This window comes from Oryza sativa, chromosome 4 (genome assembly GCF_034140825.1).
Source record: "Oryza sativa Japonica Group chromosome 4, ASM3414082v1".
NCBI classification, from domain to species: Eukaryota; Viridiplantae; Streptophyta; class Magnoliopsida; order Poales; family Poaceae; genus Oryza; species Oryza sativa.
This window is the reverse complement of record NC_089038.1, coordinates 30,886,524-30,899,095: the sequence shown is the minus strand read 5'-3', so window position 1 is coordinate 30,899,095 and position 12,572 is coordinate 30,886,524. Positions and strand designations below refer to the sequence as shown.

At 46.2% G+C, this 12,572-nt stretch overlaps 3 protein-coding genes across 3 annotated transcripts; 1 reads left to right on the top strand and 2 right to left on the bottom strand.

Moving 5' to 3' along the window:
- Positions 1-2,143: 2,143 nt before the first annotated feature.
- Positions 2,144-4,460, top strand: LOC4336887 (uncharacterized). Its single transcript, XM_026024968.2, has 6 exons — positions 2,144-2,661; positions 2,805-3,053; positions 3,191-3,325; positions 3,429-3,611; positions 3,769-3,930; positions 4,043-4,460. The coding sequence occupies exons 1-6, from the start codon at positions 2,182-2,184 to the stop codon at positions 4,445-4,447; spliced, it is 1,614 nt and encodes a 537-aa protein (XP_025880753.2). The 5' UTR covers positions 2,144-2,181; the 3' UTR covers positions 4,448-4,460.
- Positions 4,461-4,591: 131 nt separating this feature from the next.
- Positions 4,592-7,356, bottom strand: LOC4336886 (thylakoid lumenal 29 kDa protein, chloroplastic). Its single transcript, XM_015780570.2, has 11 exons — positions 7,096-7,356; positions 6,908-7,003; positions 6,621-6,705; positions 6,499-6,533; positions 6,341-6,406; positions 6,199-6,239; positions 5,952-6,082; positions 5,678-5,784; positions 5,394-5,531; positions 5,141-5,275; positions 4,592-4,997 (listed from the first exon to the last, which is right to left on the bottom strand). The coding sequence occupies exons 1-11, from the start codon at positions 7,210-7,212 to the stop codon at positions 4,887-4,889; spliced, it is 1,062 nt and encodes a 353-aa protein (XP_015636056.1). The 5' UTR covers positions 7,213-7,356; the 3' UTR covers positions 4,592-4,886.
- Positions 7,357-7,941: 585 nt separating this feature from the next.
- LOC107276783 (uncharacterized) lies at positions 7,942-12,424 on the bottom strand. The gene is made up of 6 exons (XM_015780982.3): positions 12,289-12,424; positions 12,032-12,153; positions 11,687-11,764; positions 9,325-11,556; positions 8,626-8,691; positions 7,942-8,302 (listed from the first exon to the last, which is right to left on the bottom strand). Exons 3-5 carry the CDS (start codon positions 11,722-11,724, stop codon positions 8,661-8,663), a joined length of 2,301 nt encoding a protein of 766 aa, XP_015636468.3. The 5' UTR covers positions 11,725-11,764; positions 12,032-12,153; positions 12,289-12,424; the 3' UTR covers positions 7,942-8,302; positions 8,626-8,660.
- Positions 12,425-12,572: the final 148 nt, after the last annotated feature.

Sequence of the window (12,572 nt, the reverse complement as noted above, 5' to 3'; positions counted from 1 at the left end):
TGATTTCTAGATGAAACTGAAAACATAATTGCATATAATTTAAAAAGTAGAGTTGAATTCGATATACAGCTGTGTCTTACTCCGTAATAGATATAGAAACAATTATATTTTTATACAATTATGTCGATCTAATTTGGACTCAATTACAATCTAACAGTTATTATCATTCTTTTTTAATTAATATAAAAATTTCTAACCTCTAGAGTGAACGTGGTGGCTCATTTTCAATCTATTTTTATAATATAGCTATATAGATAGATATGCCATATCGATTGTTCTTATCATCACCAAACAGATACTCCCCCCGTTCCAAAATAAGTGCAGTTTTGCACTATTCACGTTCAACATTTGACCGTTCGTCTTATTTGAAAAATTTTTATGATTAGTATTTTTATTGCTATTAGATGATAAAACATGGGTAGTACTTTATGTGTGACTAAATATTTTTAATTTTTTCATAAATTTTTCAAATAAGACGGACGGTCAAATGATGGGCACGAATATCCACGGCTGCACTTATTTTGGGACGGAGGTAATACTAGTAATTTGGATGGCTCCATGCATCCGTCCTTAAGCATGATTGGCTGTATTCCCGGCACGTAAAACGAAGCTCGAATTATTGCAGGATTAATTAAGTATTAACTTTTTTTTTGAAAAATAGATTAATATGATTTTGAGTAAAATGCACCAGCGTTCCTTAAACTTGTCAGAAGTTTTCACTTAGGTCCATGAACTTGCAAAGCGCACATCGAGATTCCTAAACTTTTATTATATCATCCCGGTCAAAAGCCGCATTTGACCGTTGGTGCATCTTACTCATATAGAAAGTTTTTGCATAAATCACAACGTTTAGCAGTTTGAAATGTGTGCGCATGGAAAACGAGAGAGGTGGGTTAGGAAAATAGGGGAAGAACACATTACTATGGCTGTGTTCTTTCAGTGAGTTCCCAACTCCCAACCTGAGTCTTCTCTGAACCAGAGGCAGTTGAGACCTCAGAGGATGTATTCCCAAAACTAAACTGGGCCTCTTAAAACTATGGCATTCCAGCCCAGCGCTGCGGCCCAGCCTTCTTCACCTCTCCTTCTTCAAGCTTAGTACGAACTATGATAGTGGCCCGCGCAGATTACGCGCCTAGTATCATTATATTTTCTCTCATATAATAGCATATATATTTTCTCATTATATTATTCAAATATATTAAAATGACAACATTATTTTAAATTTTGCAATAACTTTACAAAACTACTAATGTGTAATATTCATATTGTATTTTATATACTGTTAGTTATTAATTATTTTTAATATCAAATTTTAGTTATTTGTAAATTATATATATTCCTATATGGACTCTAGACTCGTCTTTTAATATTTCTTTTTTTAATTCCGAATTTTCTGTAAATTGTATTTTTATATGGACTCTATACTCTTCTATACTCTTCTTCCAATGTTATTTATTTTATTTCTGAATTTTTATTATTTTTAATTGTATTTCTATGTGGACTCTAAACACATATTTCAATATTCTTTAATTTTTAATTTCGAATTTCAGTTACTTCTAAATTGTATTGCTTTATTGACTTTAAACTCTTCTTCCCATGTTTTTCTTAATTTCGAATTTTAGTTATTTGTAAATTGTATTTTTATACGGATTCTAAATTCTACTTTTAATTTTATTGTGTTTATTCTAAATTTTAGTTAGTTTTAAATTTTTATATGGACTCTGTACTCTACTTCTAATATTCCTTATTTTTTAATTCTGAATTTCTATTTTTTTTTCTTCATTGTATTTCTATATGGACTTTATACTCTACTTCTAATATTGTTTATTTTTAATTCCGAATTTCAGTTATTTCCTAATTGTATTTCTATATGGACTCTATACTCTACTTCTAATATTCCTTATTTTTAATTCCAAATTCAGTCATTTCCTAATTGTATTTCTATATGGACTCTAGTCTCCTCTTCTAATATTTCTTATTTTTTAATTCCGAATTTCAGCTATTTCTAAATTGTATTTCTGTATGGACTCTATTTTTTTTTCTCTGATTAATGTGAAATTTCTAGGTTATAAGAGCAAACGTGGAGGCTCCTTTTTCTATTCCTTTAATAATATAATAGATACTACTAATATTGGGATAAGACGGATCAATCGATCGACCACCAGTGGAGGAAGACTGGCAATGGAGGGGAAGCCCCTCCTCTTCCCCCACCCTCGCATCCCCGTCGCGGCCCTCGTCCCCAACCACCTTCCCCGCCGCCCTCGCGCTTCCGGCATCCTCCTCCTCCTCGGCGACCGGAGACCGAGGCAGCTCGGCGTCGCCCTGCGGCGTCGGCCAAGACGCCACCAGGCCGAGACCGCGCCGCCCAGCCGCCGCGGCGGCGGAGGCTGCTGGGGGCGGTGGGCGGCACGCGCCGCGGCGGGGCTGGTGCTCCATCTGGCGGTATGCTCCGTCGCCTTGCTCTTCCCCACCTATGCGCGCGCCTGCGTGGGCGGCGCTCTCCCCCCGCCACCTCCTGCGGCGGCGATGGCGGCGGAGGAGGACGACGACGACGAGGAGTGGAAGGTCGCGCTGCAGCAGTGGAAGTCCAAGACGTATTCCCTCTCTGTTCCCCTGCGGGTCGTCGCGCTCCGTGGCTCCTTCCCTCCTGCGTGGATCAAGGTCTCGCTCAAACACTTAGCAAAAAACATATCCTTTCTTGCCACACTACTAAGCCAGTAGTATTAAGCTATTATTAGGATCCAAGCGGCAGAAAAGCATGATTATATCGGTTAATGGAGGTAATTGTTTGTTGGTATCTCTAGGATTTTGTTGAAGCTCAGGGGAAGAGACTGAAATTCAGTCCTGAGTTCAGGACAAACCTTGATGTGCTCTACTCCGAGATGTCACAATGTTTGGACAAGGGTCAACTTAAGCAAAAATCCGCAATGGCGGCTGATGTTGTTTCAATTGGGGACTCTTGGCTCGGGTATGCCATTCGTAAGGGATTGGTAGAACCTGTCAAGAACGCTGAAGAACAGGATTGGTTTCAGAGCCTAAGTAACAGATGGAAGGTTAGAGTCAAAAGTTGAAGCCATTTTTCTCTAAATTCTGATAGCCTTGGATGTTACGAAGGCTAATGCTTAGGTGTGGAGAACTTAATGCAGAGGGCTCTAAGCTCTGATATCTATTTTTCATTATAGTCTACCAGATTCATCTGTGCAGGAACCGCAATGGTGAGGTAGATCCTAATGGCTCAATATGGGCGGTTCCATACAGATGGGGCACCGTGGTCATTGCTTACAAGAAAAACAAGTTCAAAAGGCATAATCTGAAACCGATACAGGTAAACAATTTTCTAAACAATATTTGCAATAACGACCTTTTCTATGGCACTGTTTATAAATACATATTATCTGGTAGGTGTTTCAATATTGTGTAATATGTAGGACTGGGGGGATTTGTGGAGGCCTGAACTTGCCGGAAAAATTTCAATGGTGGATTCTCCAAGAGAAGTCATTGGTGCAGTCCTGAAGCATCTGGGATCCTCATACAACACTAATGACATGGAATCAGAAATCACTGGTGGTAGGGAAACAGTCTTAGAAAGCTTGACACAACTACAGAACCAGGTTTGCACCAAATAACTTGCCTTCTCATCTCTATATCGTTTGTGCTGTATACCCTGAATTTTGGGTGAACAGACACTACAGGTTTTGATATTAGGAATGAGCAAATTTTGAAATTATTGTGCGTGACCCAATATTTATTGCCGCCTGCATTTTGTAGGTTCAATTGTTTGACAGCACGAACTATCTGAAATCATTTGGAGTAGGAGATGTATGGGTTGCAGTGGGTTGGAGCAGTGATGTTATTCCTGCTGCGAAGCGAATGTCTGACGTTGCAGTGGTGGTTCCCAAGTCAGGCAGTAGTCTATGGGCTGATCTATGGGTGTGTTATGATTTTCCCATGCATAACCGCGAATGCCCTATGGCCATTGTTGTTTTGTCTTGATGTCTTGAGCTCAGTCTCTTACTGGTTTATCTGGTCTTATGCATTCCAGGCGATACCATCTGCAACCAAATTTCAGACTGATCGAATTGGCGGCAGAACTAGAGGCCCATCTCCACTTATCAACCAGTGGTTTGACTTCTGCCTGCAGAGTGCTAGAAGCTTACCCTTTCGGCAAGATGTCATCCCAGGAGCATCGCCACTATTCCTCGAGAAACCGGTGCCTGAAGTTCCTCAAGAACGAAACAAGAGAAAGCCAAAGCTGGAGACGAATCTTGTCAGAGGAGCACCTCCCCTTGAAATCCTGGAAAAATGTGAGTTTCTAGAGCCTCTATCAGAAAAGGCGCTGGACGATTACCAATGGCTGATAACGAGAATGCAGAGACCAAATCGTGGTCTGTTTGGAAATTTGTTGCAAAATATATCGAGTGTACTGAATTTCAAATCAAGAGTTTAAGAATTTCTGTGCATGACGAAGTTTTTCTTCGGCTCTGTACTTCTGCAAGCCATCATCTCCGTGTGTTTCTCTCGCACGTCGGTGATCTTGTGATTTTGGCTGGCTACATACCGCATAGCGATATGGTGGTATATTGGAGAACTGTTGAAGAAACAGTATTGTCTATTACTCCACTTGGCTGCTATTGCCTCTTCACATTATACAAGTAAGAGAATTTACAGAACACAACTCATGGAAATCATCATGTCTGATTCTTGAAGTTCAGAAAAGAGCGAAGGGAACAGTGAATCTAAACCATCTATACATGCCGTACTTATTGCCGTGTAAAAATGTCGGAATGTCACTGCCAAATCAAATCACTCTTCTTAGGCAAACAAATGAAGCTCTTCGTTACTGTATCAGCATCACCGAGACTGAGAGATGATCAGGAAACTATCCATCACAATTTCAATTTACCCAAGTCAATCTTTTGCTTAGGGTACGTGTAGGCCTCGTAGTTTATCTTCTGCCCAAGGGAGCTCAGCTTTGTGAGCGTGGTTATCAGGTCAACCTGACATACAAAACACATGTCAGCATCAACACTACAAGAGTTCTGAGTTACCCTGCAGCACGAATGGTTACAATCTCCATCTTGAATATAGCAACTTTTAGCAATATATCCGGATGTTTTGGGACGGAGGTAGATGATCTTACCTCGTAGTCAGTTCGAGAGACCGTCTCGCGACTGCGTTGATACTTCTCGACCCATGGGCGGCAATCCTTGTCGGCTATCAACCGTTCCTCCGTGGCAGCTTGGTCAGGCCCCAGGAAGACTGACATCACAGCAAGCTGAAATGCAAAATCATCTCATATTTAAAGACAAGTTTGCTGGATCACAGTTTCTTATAGATTAAATGATTGATCAGTAACACAATTTGCTAAGCGATGTAAGACAGTAGCTAGTGACCTGACGAGGACCCAAACCAACTGCGACGAACTTATCCTTCATTTCCTGCACAGAAGCTTTGCTCCAGTCAGGTACCCTTCCTTCAGGATCAGGTTCCTGTGTATCTTGTCGCCCGAACAGTTTGTCGAATAAACCCCACTGCAGCGGTAAATGCAAACAAAGCATCAACATAAAAATATATGGCACCTTGAATTAGTAAGCTAAGCCCATACAGACAGACAGAAGAAACTTAACATATAGTGTAGTGTTATTTGACACACGGAGTGACATGGTATAGGGAATACCTGGCCATTTGAACCATAAGCTGAGTATAGTGTTCTTCCTTTTTCTTCGTTCCCGCCACATTTGGCAATGGCCGCATCAACGAATGTTAGCTTGAGTGCTGATTGTGCTGTTGCAATTGAAAGCAAATTTTGAGGTGTTTATTACTATGTCCATTACTTCTTGGTACCTTTCCAACTATTGTAAAAGAGGTCTTGACAATAACAAAGGTAAAATAGAGCCAGTTTGGTAATATTACACAAGTGCTAGTAAAATTATGTCCAAAGTATGTCACACCTGCAAATTGGATCAGATCTGCAAATGCAATGGGTCCTCCCTTGGAGTAGGAATCTATCTCCTTTTTCGCTTCAACTAGCAGATCCACAGCAGCAGAAAGTCCACTGTTTTCAGGTCTGCTTATTTCTGCACTTTATTATTTAATGGTGAAAAGGAAGGAATGACGAGGCCGAGCAACTTGTTAGATTTTCATCTGAAGAGCATATTTGCAACGTCAACACAAATATGTACCAACAGAAGCTACTACCTTAGCCTGACCGATCCATTTGGACCTCCTGACTTCGTGGCCTAAAAAAGAGTGTTGGATAGCCGTTTTTCACAGGTTATTTCCAAGCGTGCCATGTATGGACAGAGGGTTCAGCCGGTAAATTCAGGAAGCCAGACCATACCTTATCATATGTCATGGCATCATTCAGTGCCAACGTCAACAAAGATGGAATGAGCTCTTTTTTAGCCTTCAAAGGGTTATCAAATTTCAGCCGGAAAAATCGATAGATAGGTCAAAGTAAAAATGACTTAAGGAAGTGCAAAAAATATACAATCTCACCGTTATGGCTGTGGCGAGGGTGCTTTTGATGCTTGCTGAAGAAAGAAACGGAAGCAAGAATTACTATCATGGAAAGAAGCACATAGCATTCAAAGGAAAAGGAACGGCCAGAGGTGACCTACATTGGAATTCAGAGCGTTGTCGACGCTCAATCAGATCAGCTGCAGTAGCCACTCCTGTGAATCCTGTAGAGCCCTCGACTAATTCCTAATCAAAAGACATGAAGTAGTTAAGCCTATCGCCTCTGAAAACAACACTAAACATGGAAAAGGAAAAGCACTAACTGCAGGTTAATATTCTTTACCCCCACCATACTACATTTCATTCACTTTCTTACTCCAATAAAGTATAAGAAGACTACACTACACTGATCACGCAAACAAAAGGGACGAAGAATAGTGGTACGCACCAAGCCAATGGCAGTAGTCAAGCAGCCGCCGATTAAATCCCTTCTACGGAATCGCACAGGCTCTTCCTGCGCGGTAGCATGGCAGCACACCAGAATCTACACGGAAAAAAAAATCCCAAGGATTACACAAATCACACGGCATTTTTAGCCCAAACCAAAACTACACCCGCGAGTTCCAGGGCACATACGTGGGCGTGCCGTCGCGCGGGAGACGAGACGGAGGAAGCGGAGCCGCGTGGGGCGAGCAGCGGCGGCGGCGGCGCGGGAGGCTGCCGCACGGTCGAGAGGAAGCTCGCGCCCGCCATTTCTCGCCGCCGCTTCGCGCAACCAACCGCACGATCCCCTCGAGCTGAGCCTGAACTGAGCAGCGGCCGCGGCCTCGTCGGCAGGCGGGGGGCGGCTGGCGTGGCGAAGACACGGGGGCAAGGCAAAAGCAGGATAAGTTTCCCGCCTCCACCACACGTTGAGCTCGCGGCATATCACGACGATTCACGGGTGATGGCCACCGTGGCGTCCGCCGATTGCTTCCACCGTTCCACGTTGATACAGGGCCAGAGAACGCGAAATTGACTTGGCGTCCCAGATTGCATTTGCACGGTAGGCGATTCTCGTCGCCGTTGGCATTGGCAAGAACAAACTGAAGCTTTCTTTACTACTTCCTCGTCCATCCCAAAATAAGTTAATCACCCTAATAACATTAATTTACCTAGATACATATCCACCAAAATAAGTTTATCATCCTAATACCATTAATTTACATAGAATCATAGATACTTATCCAGATCTATAGTATTAGGATATCCGCATCTAGTAATAGGTTAACTTATTCTAGAACGAAAGAATACAATTTTAAATCTAAGAGTTTCTTATAGTTCAGTATTTATAGCTTCGTAAATTCATCGATCTGAATTTACGATTACATCGATAACATTTGAATAAATCATTTTATTTCTATTTAAATAAAATATAAAATTTTAAACAACTTTAATTTAACATGCAAACTTTAAATCCAGCGTGAACAGATGTGACAAATATGGCAAAAAAAGTGGGGCTTCAAATTCATATGCCACAGTTCAATAGATTAGTCTATTGAAGTAGACAAGACATACATGCCCAGATGCATAAAACATTGCCAGATTACACAGCGGCAGCATACAAAAAATCTAAGCCATTTCTCGTGCGGGAGCTGCTGTTCTAAACGCAGGAGTCGATGCATCTAGCCGGTTGCAGGTATGGTGAGTCTTCACCGCTGGTACGCCTGATTCTCCCTCCGCTTCACATAGCGAGTTCGGTCACTGTACCGGGGTCTATCTTGTGCTCTCTGAGGAACTGGCTCCACCCTTCTCCGCCTTTCTGGTGATCTTTGAACAATTTCTCCGTTTACAAACAACTCAGCTGCAAAGAACGACAATGACATGAGAACCCAGACAAAGTTGTGCATATTGGAGGAATAATTCCTGAAGACAATCAACTATGCAGAATGTCAGTGTATATTTCAGGTCTGGATAGATCAACTATGGTAGTACAAGTAAGCACAAACAGTTAAAGATGAATGGATTCTGGGTGCAATAAACCTGGAACAGAAAGCGGACAAGACCAAGATAAAAACAACCAGCTTTCCATGAAGGATATCCATTAACATGGCAGCCAGGGTAAAATCAACTGCATTTTACACAAGAAAAAAAATGATATAGAGAGGTAGGTAACAAAAAGCTTACCACCATAGTCCTTGTTCTCGGCATCAACATAGGAATCAGGAAGCACAAATAGAACACCTGGGAGCCCTGTCAAATGCAAACATCTTACAAACCGTCACAGCAATATTCAACAACAAATTATCTATTTAGAGTAGTTATGGGCATTCAACATATGCACTCATGCACATATGCAAATGCCTATGACTACATACACCATCAGCTGTAAGGGGTAAATTATTCAGACAAGTTATTGATTCTTTAGCATTCAACGGAGCACTATACTGTTCCTAGATATCAAACATTATTTTCGTGATGCCAAAAAAGATAAACTCACATGTACCGCAATACATAAGATTTTTAGTAAAGTACGGTTCTCAAAATTTCCCTTGTCCTTTACTATCTACATATTATTTCTTATTTATGCGATAGCTGAAATTTACATACTAGGATTGTTAGCTTTGATGATTAAGCTGTACCCCTTCGTCTAGTAATGACAATGAATTTCTTTTAGGTTCCCACGCTGTGAGAATGGACTAACTTTAACCCCTGGATTGAGAGAGGAATATTTGCTTCTAATGAAAATATATTGCATTGTTTCTTATAGAGCAATAAGCTGTGAAACAAATTACAAATAAGCTACTCCATTCGTCTTAAATTATAGCAAACTTCTACAATTTAAAATTTGTTTCAAAATAGTAGAGACACAGATTCTACCAGTACCATGTTACCGCAATGCCTTTCCATGTCCTGAACGGCGCCGTGGCCTCACCCGCTGCCACCAGTGCAGCTTCTTGGCCTTCCACCGGCTTCCCGTACCCCACATTCCAGCGCTTGCGGTCGCCCGCCGTTTCCCCCACATGTGGAACAGCGCGCGCCCGACGCCGCCGTCGCTGCCACGCCGCTTCGCCGTCGTCGCCCGCCGTTTGACCCACATTTGGAACAGCGCATGCCCGACGCCGTCGCTTCGCCGTCGCCCGCCGTTTGACCCACATTTGGAACAGCGCGCGCCCGACGCCGCCGCCACGCCGCTTGGCCGCCGCCCGCCGTTTGCCCCACATTTGGAACAGTGCGCGCCCGACGCCGCCGCCGCCGCCGTCGCCACGCTGCTTCGCCATCGCCCGCCGTTTGTCCCACATGTGTAACAGCATGTGCTCGACGCCGCCACGCCGATCTGCCGGCACGCTCCTGGTCTTCTTCTCCCCACGGCGTGTCGCGCGGTGGAGGACACCGCCGAGAACCTTCCACGGCGACGGGCGGTGAAGGCCGTTGTCGTGGACGTCACGACTGAGCAGCGGGGGCGCCCCCTCGTTGCTGCCCGAGGGACCGAAGTGGTGGTGGTGGTGGAGGTGGTGGAACACCGTGCCGAGCTTCTCCTTGAACCTCCTCATCCGCTCCACTCTCCTCTCCAGGCGAAGGTGGCAGCTGATCCTCGACACGCCTGACACTTGAAACCCGTACTCCGGCGGCGCAATGCCCCGCGATTGCGGTGGTGGTGGCACACACGACGGCGCATTGCCCCGCGGTTGCGGTGGCGGTGGCACCCAAGACGGCGCATTGCCCCGCGGTGGCGGTGGCACCCATGACGGCACTTTGTCTCGCGGTGGCACCCACGAGGAGGTGTAACCTGAAGTGCTCGAAGTCGGTTCTGGTGGGCTGCTGCTGCTGTACGTGCTGCCGGAGTTGATCCGGTTCAGAGCTCGCCGCGGCGGCCGGCTTGGCCGGCCCATGCTGACGCTGGCAGCATCGTCATCGGCCTTCTCCTTCTCCTTCCCCTTCCCCCGGCGCTGTCGCGGGCTCTCGTCTTCATCAGCTTCACTAGCTCGGCGTAGGGAGCGCTCCGTGAGGTCACTGTTCGGCCTGATGCGGCTGCATGTCGTGGCAGCCGCGTCGGTCGACGAGGACAGCTTCGGCGTTGCCGCGCCGCGTCCGCCTCGCGGAGTGCCACGACGCGACACCATGCTCGCGGACAACCTGGAGTCCAGCCTCTTGATGCGGCGCGTCGAGGAGCCCTCCGCTCCGACGCGCATTGCGGCCGGCGGCGAGGCGCCGCGATGCGGCCCGTGTCCACGCTCCTGAACAGCTGACGACGGTTCGCGGGAGAGTGATCGGCGACTGCTGCTTCCGCGCTCCATCGACGAGAGTTCACCACGGCTTGGCCGGGCAGCATCGGCAACTTCCTTCCTATCGTTTTCAGCTTCACCAGCTCGACGGGGGGACCGCTCCATGAATTCCCGGGAGCTCGGCCTGATGCTGCTGCGTATCGTGACAGCCGCGTCCGTCGATGAGGACAGCTTCGTCGTTGCTGCCGCGCCGCGTCCGCCTCGCTGACAGCCATGTCGCGGCGCCAGTGGCGGCGGCACCAAGTTCACAGACAACCCGGAGTCCATCCTCCCGAGACGGCGCGTCGAGGAGCCGTCCTCCGCTCCCACGCGCGGTGCCGCCGGCGGCGAGGCGCCGCGATGCAGCCCCCGTCCCCGCTCCTGCACAGCTGACGACGGTTCGCGGGAGAGGGAGCGGCGCCTGCTGCTGCTGCTGCCGCCGCCGCGCTCCATTGACGAGTGATCGCCACGGCGCAGCCACCTCATGTCGGAGCGCGGATTCCCAGCAGCCACCGTGCCGCGCCGCGGCGTCACGGCTCTGGACGAACGGTGCGAGGCGAGGTGGTCAAGGCGTCGCTCCAGACTCTGACGGTGGCTCGGCGCCGGCGGCGGCACTGCAGTTCTTGCCGCGCGGTTCGAGGCGACGCGAGCAAGGAGACGGCCATGGCGACTGTCTCGTCTTCTCACCGCGCCTTGTGTCCTCAACCGGCTTGTTCTCTCACAGGCATGGAGGCTGGGGCTGAACGAGGCTATCGGCTTCACGACCGGCACCGGCACCGGCACGGCGTCGCCGCGCGTCGCGGCGATGATCGGACTGGATTGATAGCTTCCTCTCCAGCGCAGGAGACAGCATCTGCAAACGTGCGATGTTTCTTTTGGATCAACATTTGCCGGGAAAATTTAAAACCGAGATGAAGGTGGAGTGGTGCAATCTTGCAAACAATGTCTGAATGAAATTACCAAATGGTCCGAAAATGTATCACCTTTGCCTGCCTGAGGAGTGTCTGACGAGTAATGTCATCTAACATCTTCGTCATGAAGGCTCTTGATGTTTCATCCAACTGTAAAACGTCGAGATAATATGAGCATGAAGTGATAGTAGCAACTCGACACATGCATTTTCTTTCTTCCGAATTTCCCCAAGGAGAATATGAACTAAACACGAGCATCTAGCAGATACTGAAAAATAAATCGCTGCTCTGCTATTCAGAAACGCCTGACCAAAGCGGTTTAGAAAAATGGAAACAGATTTATGCTTTCTCCTATTCTTGTTCACTTCAGAAAAATAATAATACGACATGTTCAATCTGGTTCTTAGAAAAACTCACAGTTTCATCCGTCGGACCCCTGTGAAGCAGCCCATATAGAGTCTTCAATGACTTTAGATCAGACGAAACTTGCTCCACCTCATCCATTTCCTCTGGCTCTCCCATTTTATCCGAGGGAGATGCTGAAGAAGAGATGATAGAGGATTAGAGGTTATACTCATCCTTAGATAATCAGATTGCCATGAAAGAAAAGATGCCGTTTTCCACAATTGAACCAAGAACGAAAAGGGGAAACTGTGCCATAGAAAGTATCATACAGGAGATCGAATTCGACGCCGATGGATCCATCTTCTTCTTCAGCGGCATCATCGCCGATTCGTGCTCTGGGCGCTCGCCTCGGCGGAAACAGAAATGAGTTTGTAACTTGGAACTAGGATTGAGCGAATGAGAGAATGAGATGCAATAGATGGTTAAATAGTGATTTATGGTGTGAATTGAATGAGGATTTGTCCCCTGATGAGCGGGTGCCAGGCAGTTAACTGGCGTCCTCGGCAGGCGGGGGCGGCTGGCGTACGCGGCGAATCGCGTGCGTTGGTGTTTC

Bases quoted from the DNA above. Each gene is read 5' to 3' on its own strand.
- LOC107276783 (XM_015780982.3), bottom strand. From the start codon at position 11,724: ATGACATTACTCGTCAGACACTCCTCAGGCAGGCAAAG. The intron at 11,557-11,686 runs GTGATACATTTT...GCACGTTTGCAG, and splicing joins CACTCCTCAGGCAGGCAAAG to ATGCTGTCTCCTGCGCTGGA. The intron at 8,692-9,324 runs GTACTGGTAGAA...TGCATTTGACAG, and splicing joins AAAGGCATTGCGGTAACATG to GGCTCCCAGGTGTTCTATTT.
- LOC4336886 (XM_015780570.2), bottom strand. From the start codon at position 7,212: ATGGCGGGCGCGAGCTTCCTCTCGACCGTGCGGCAGCCTCCCGCGCCG. The intron at 5,276-5,393 runs GTCACTAGCTAC...TTTGCATTTCAG, and splicing joins TTGGTTTGGGTCCTCGTCAG to CTTGCTGTGATGTCAGTCTT. The intron at 4,998-5,140 runs GTAAGATCATCT...TTTGTATGTCAG, and splicing joins TCTCTCGAACTGACTACGAG to GTTGACCTGATAACCACGCT.
- LOC4336887 (XM_026024968.2), top strand. From the start codon at position 2,182: ATGGAGGGGAAGCCCCTCCTCTTCCCCCACCCTCGCATCCCCGTCGCG. The intron at 2,662-2,804 runs GTCTCGCTCAAA...TGGTATCTCTAG, and splicing joins TCCCTCCTGCGTGGATCAAG to GATTTTGTTGAAGCTCAGGG. The intron at 3,931-4,042 runs GTGTGTTATGAT...TATGCATTCCAG, and splicing joins GTCTATGGGCTGATCTATGG to GCGATACCATCTGCAACCAA.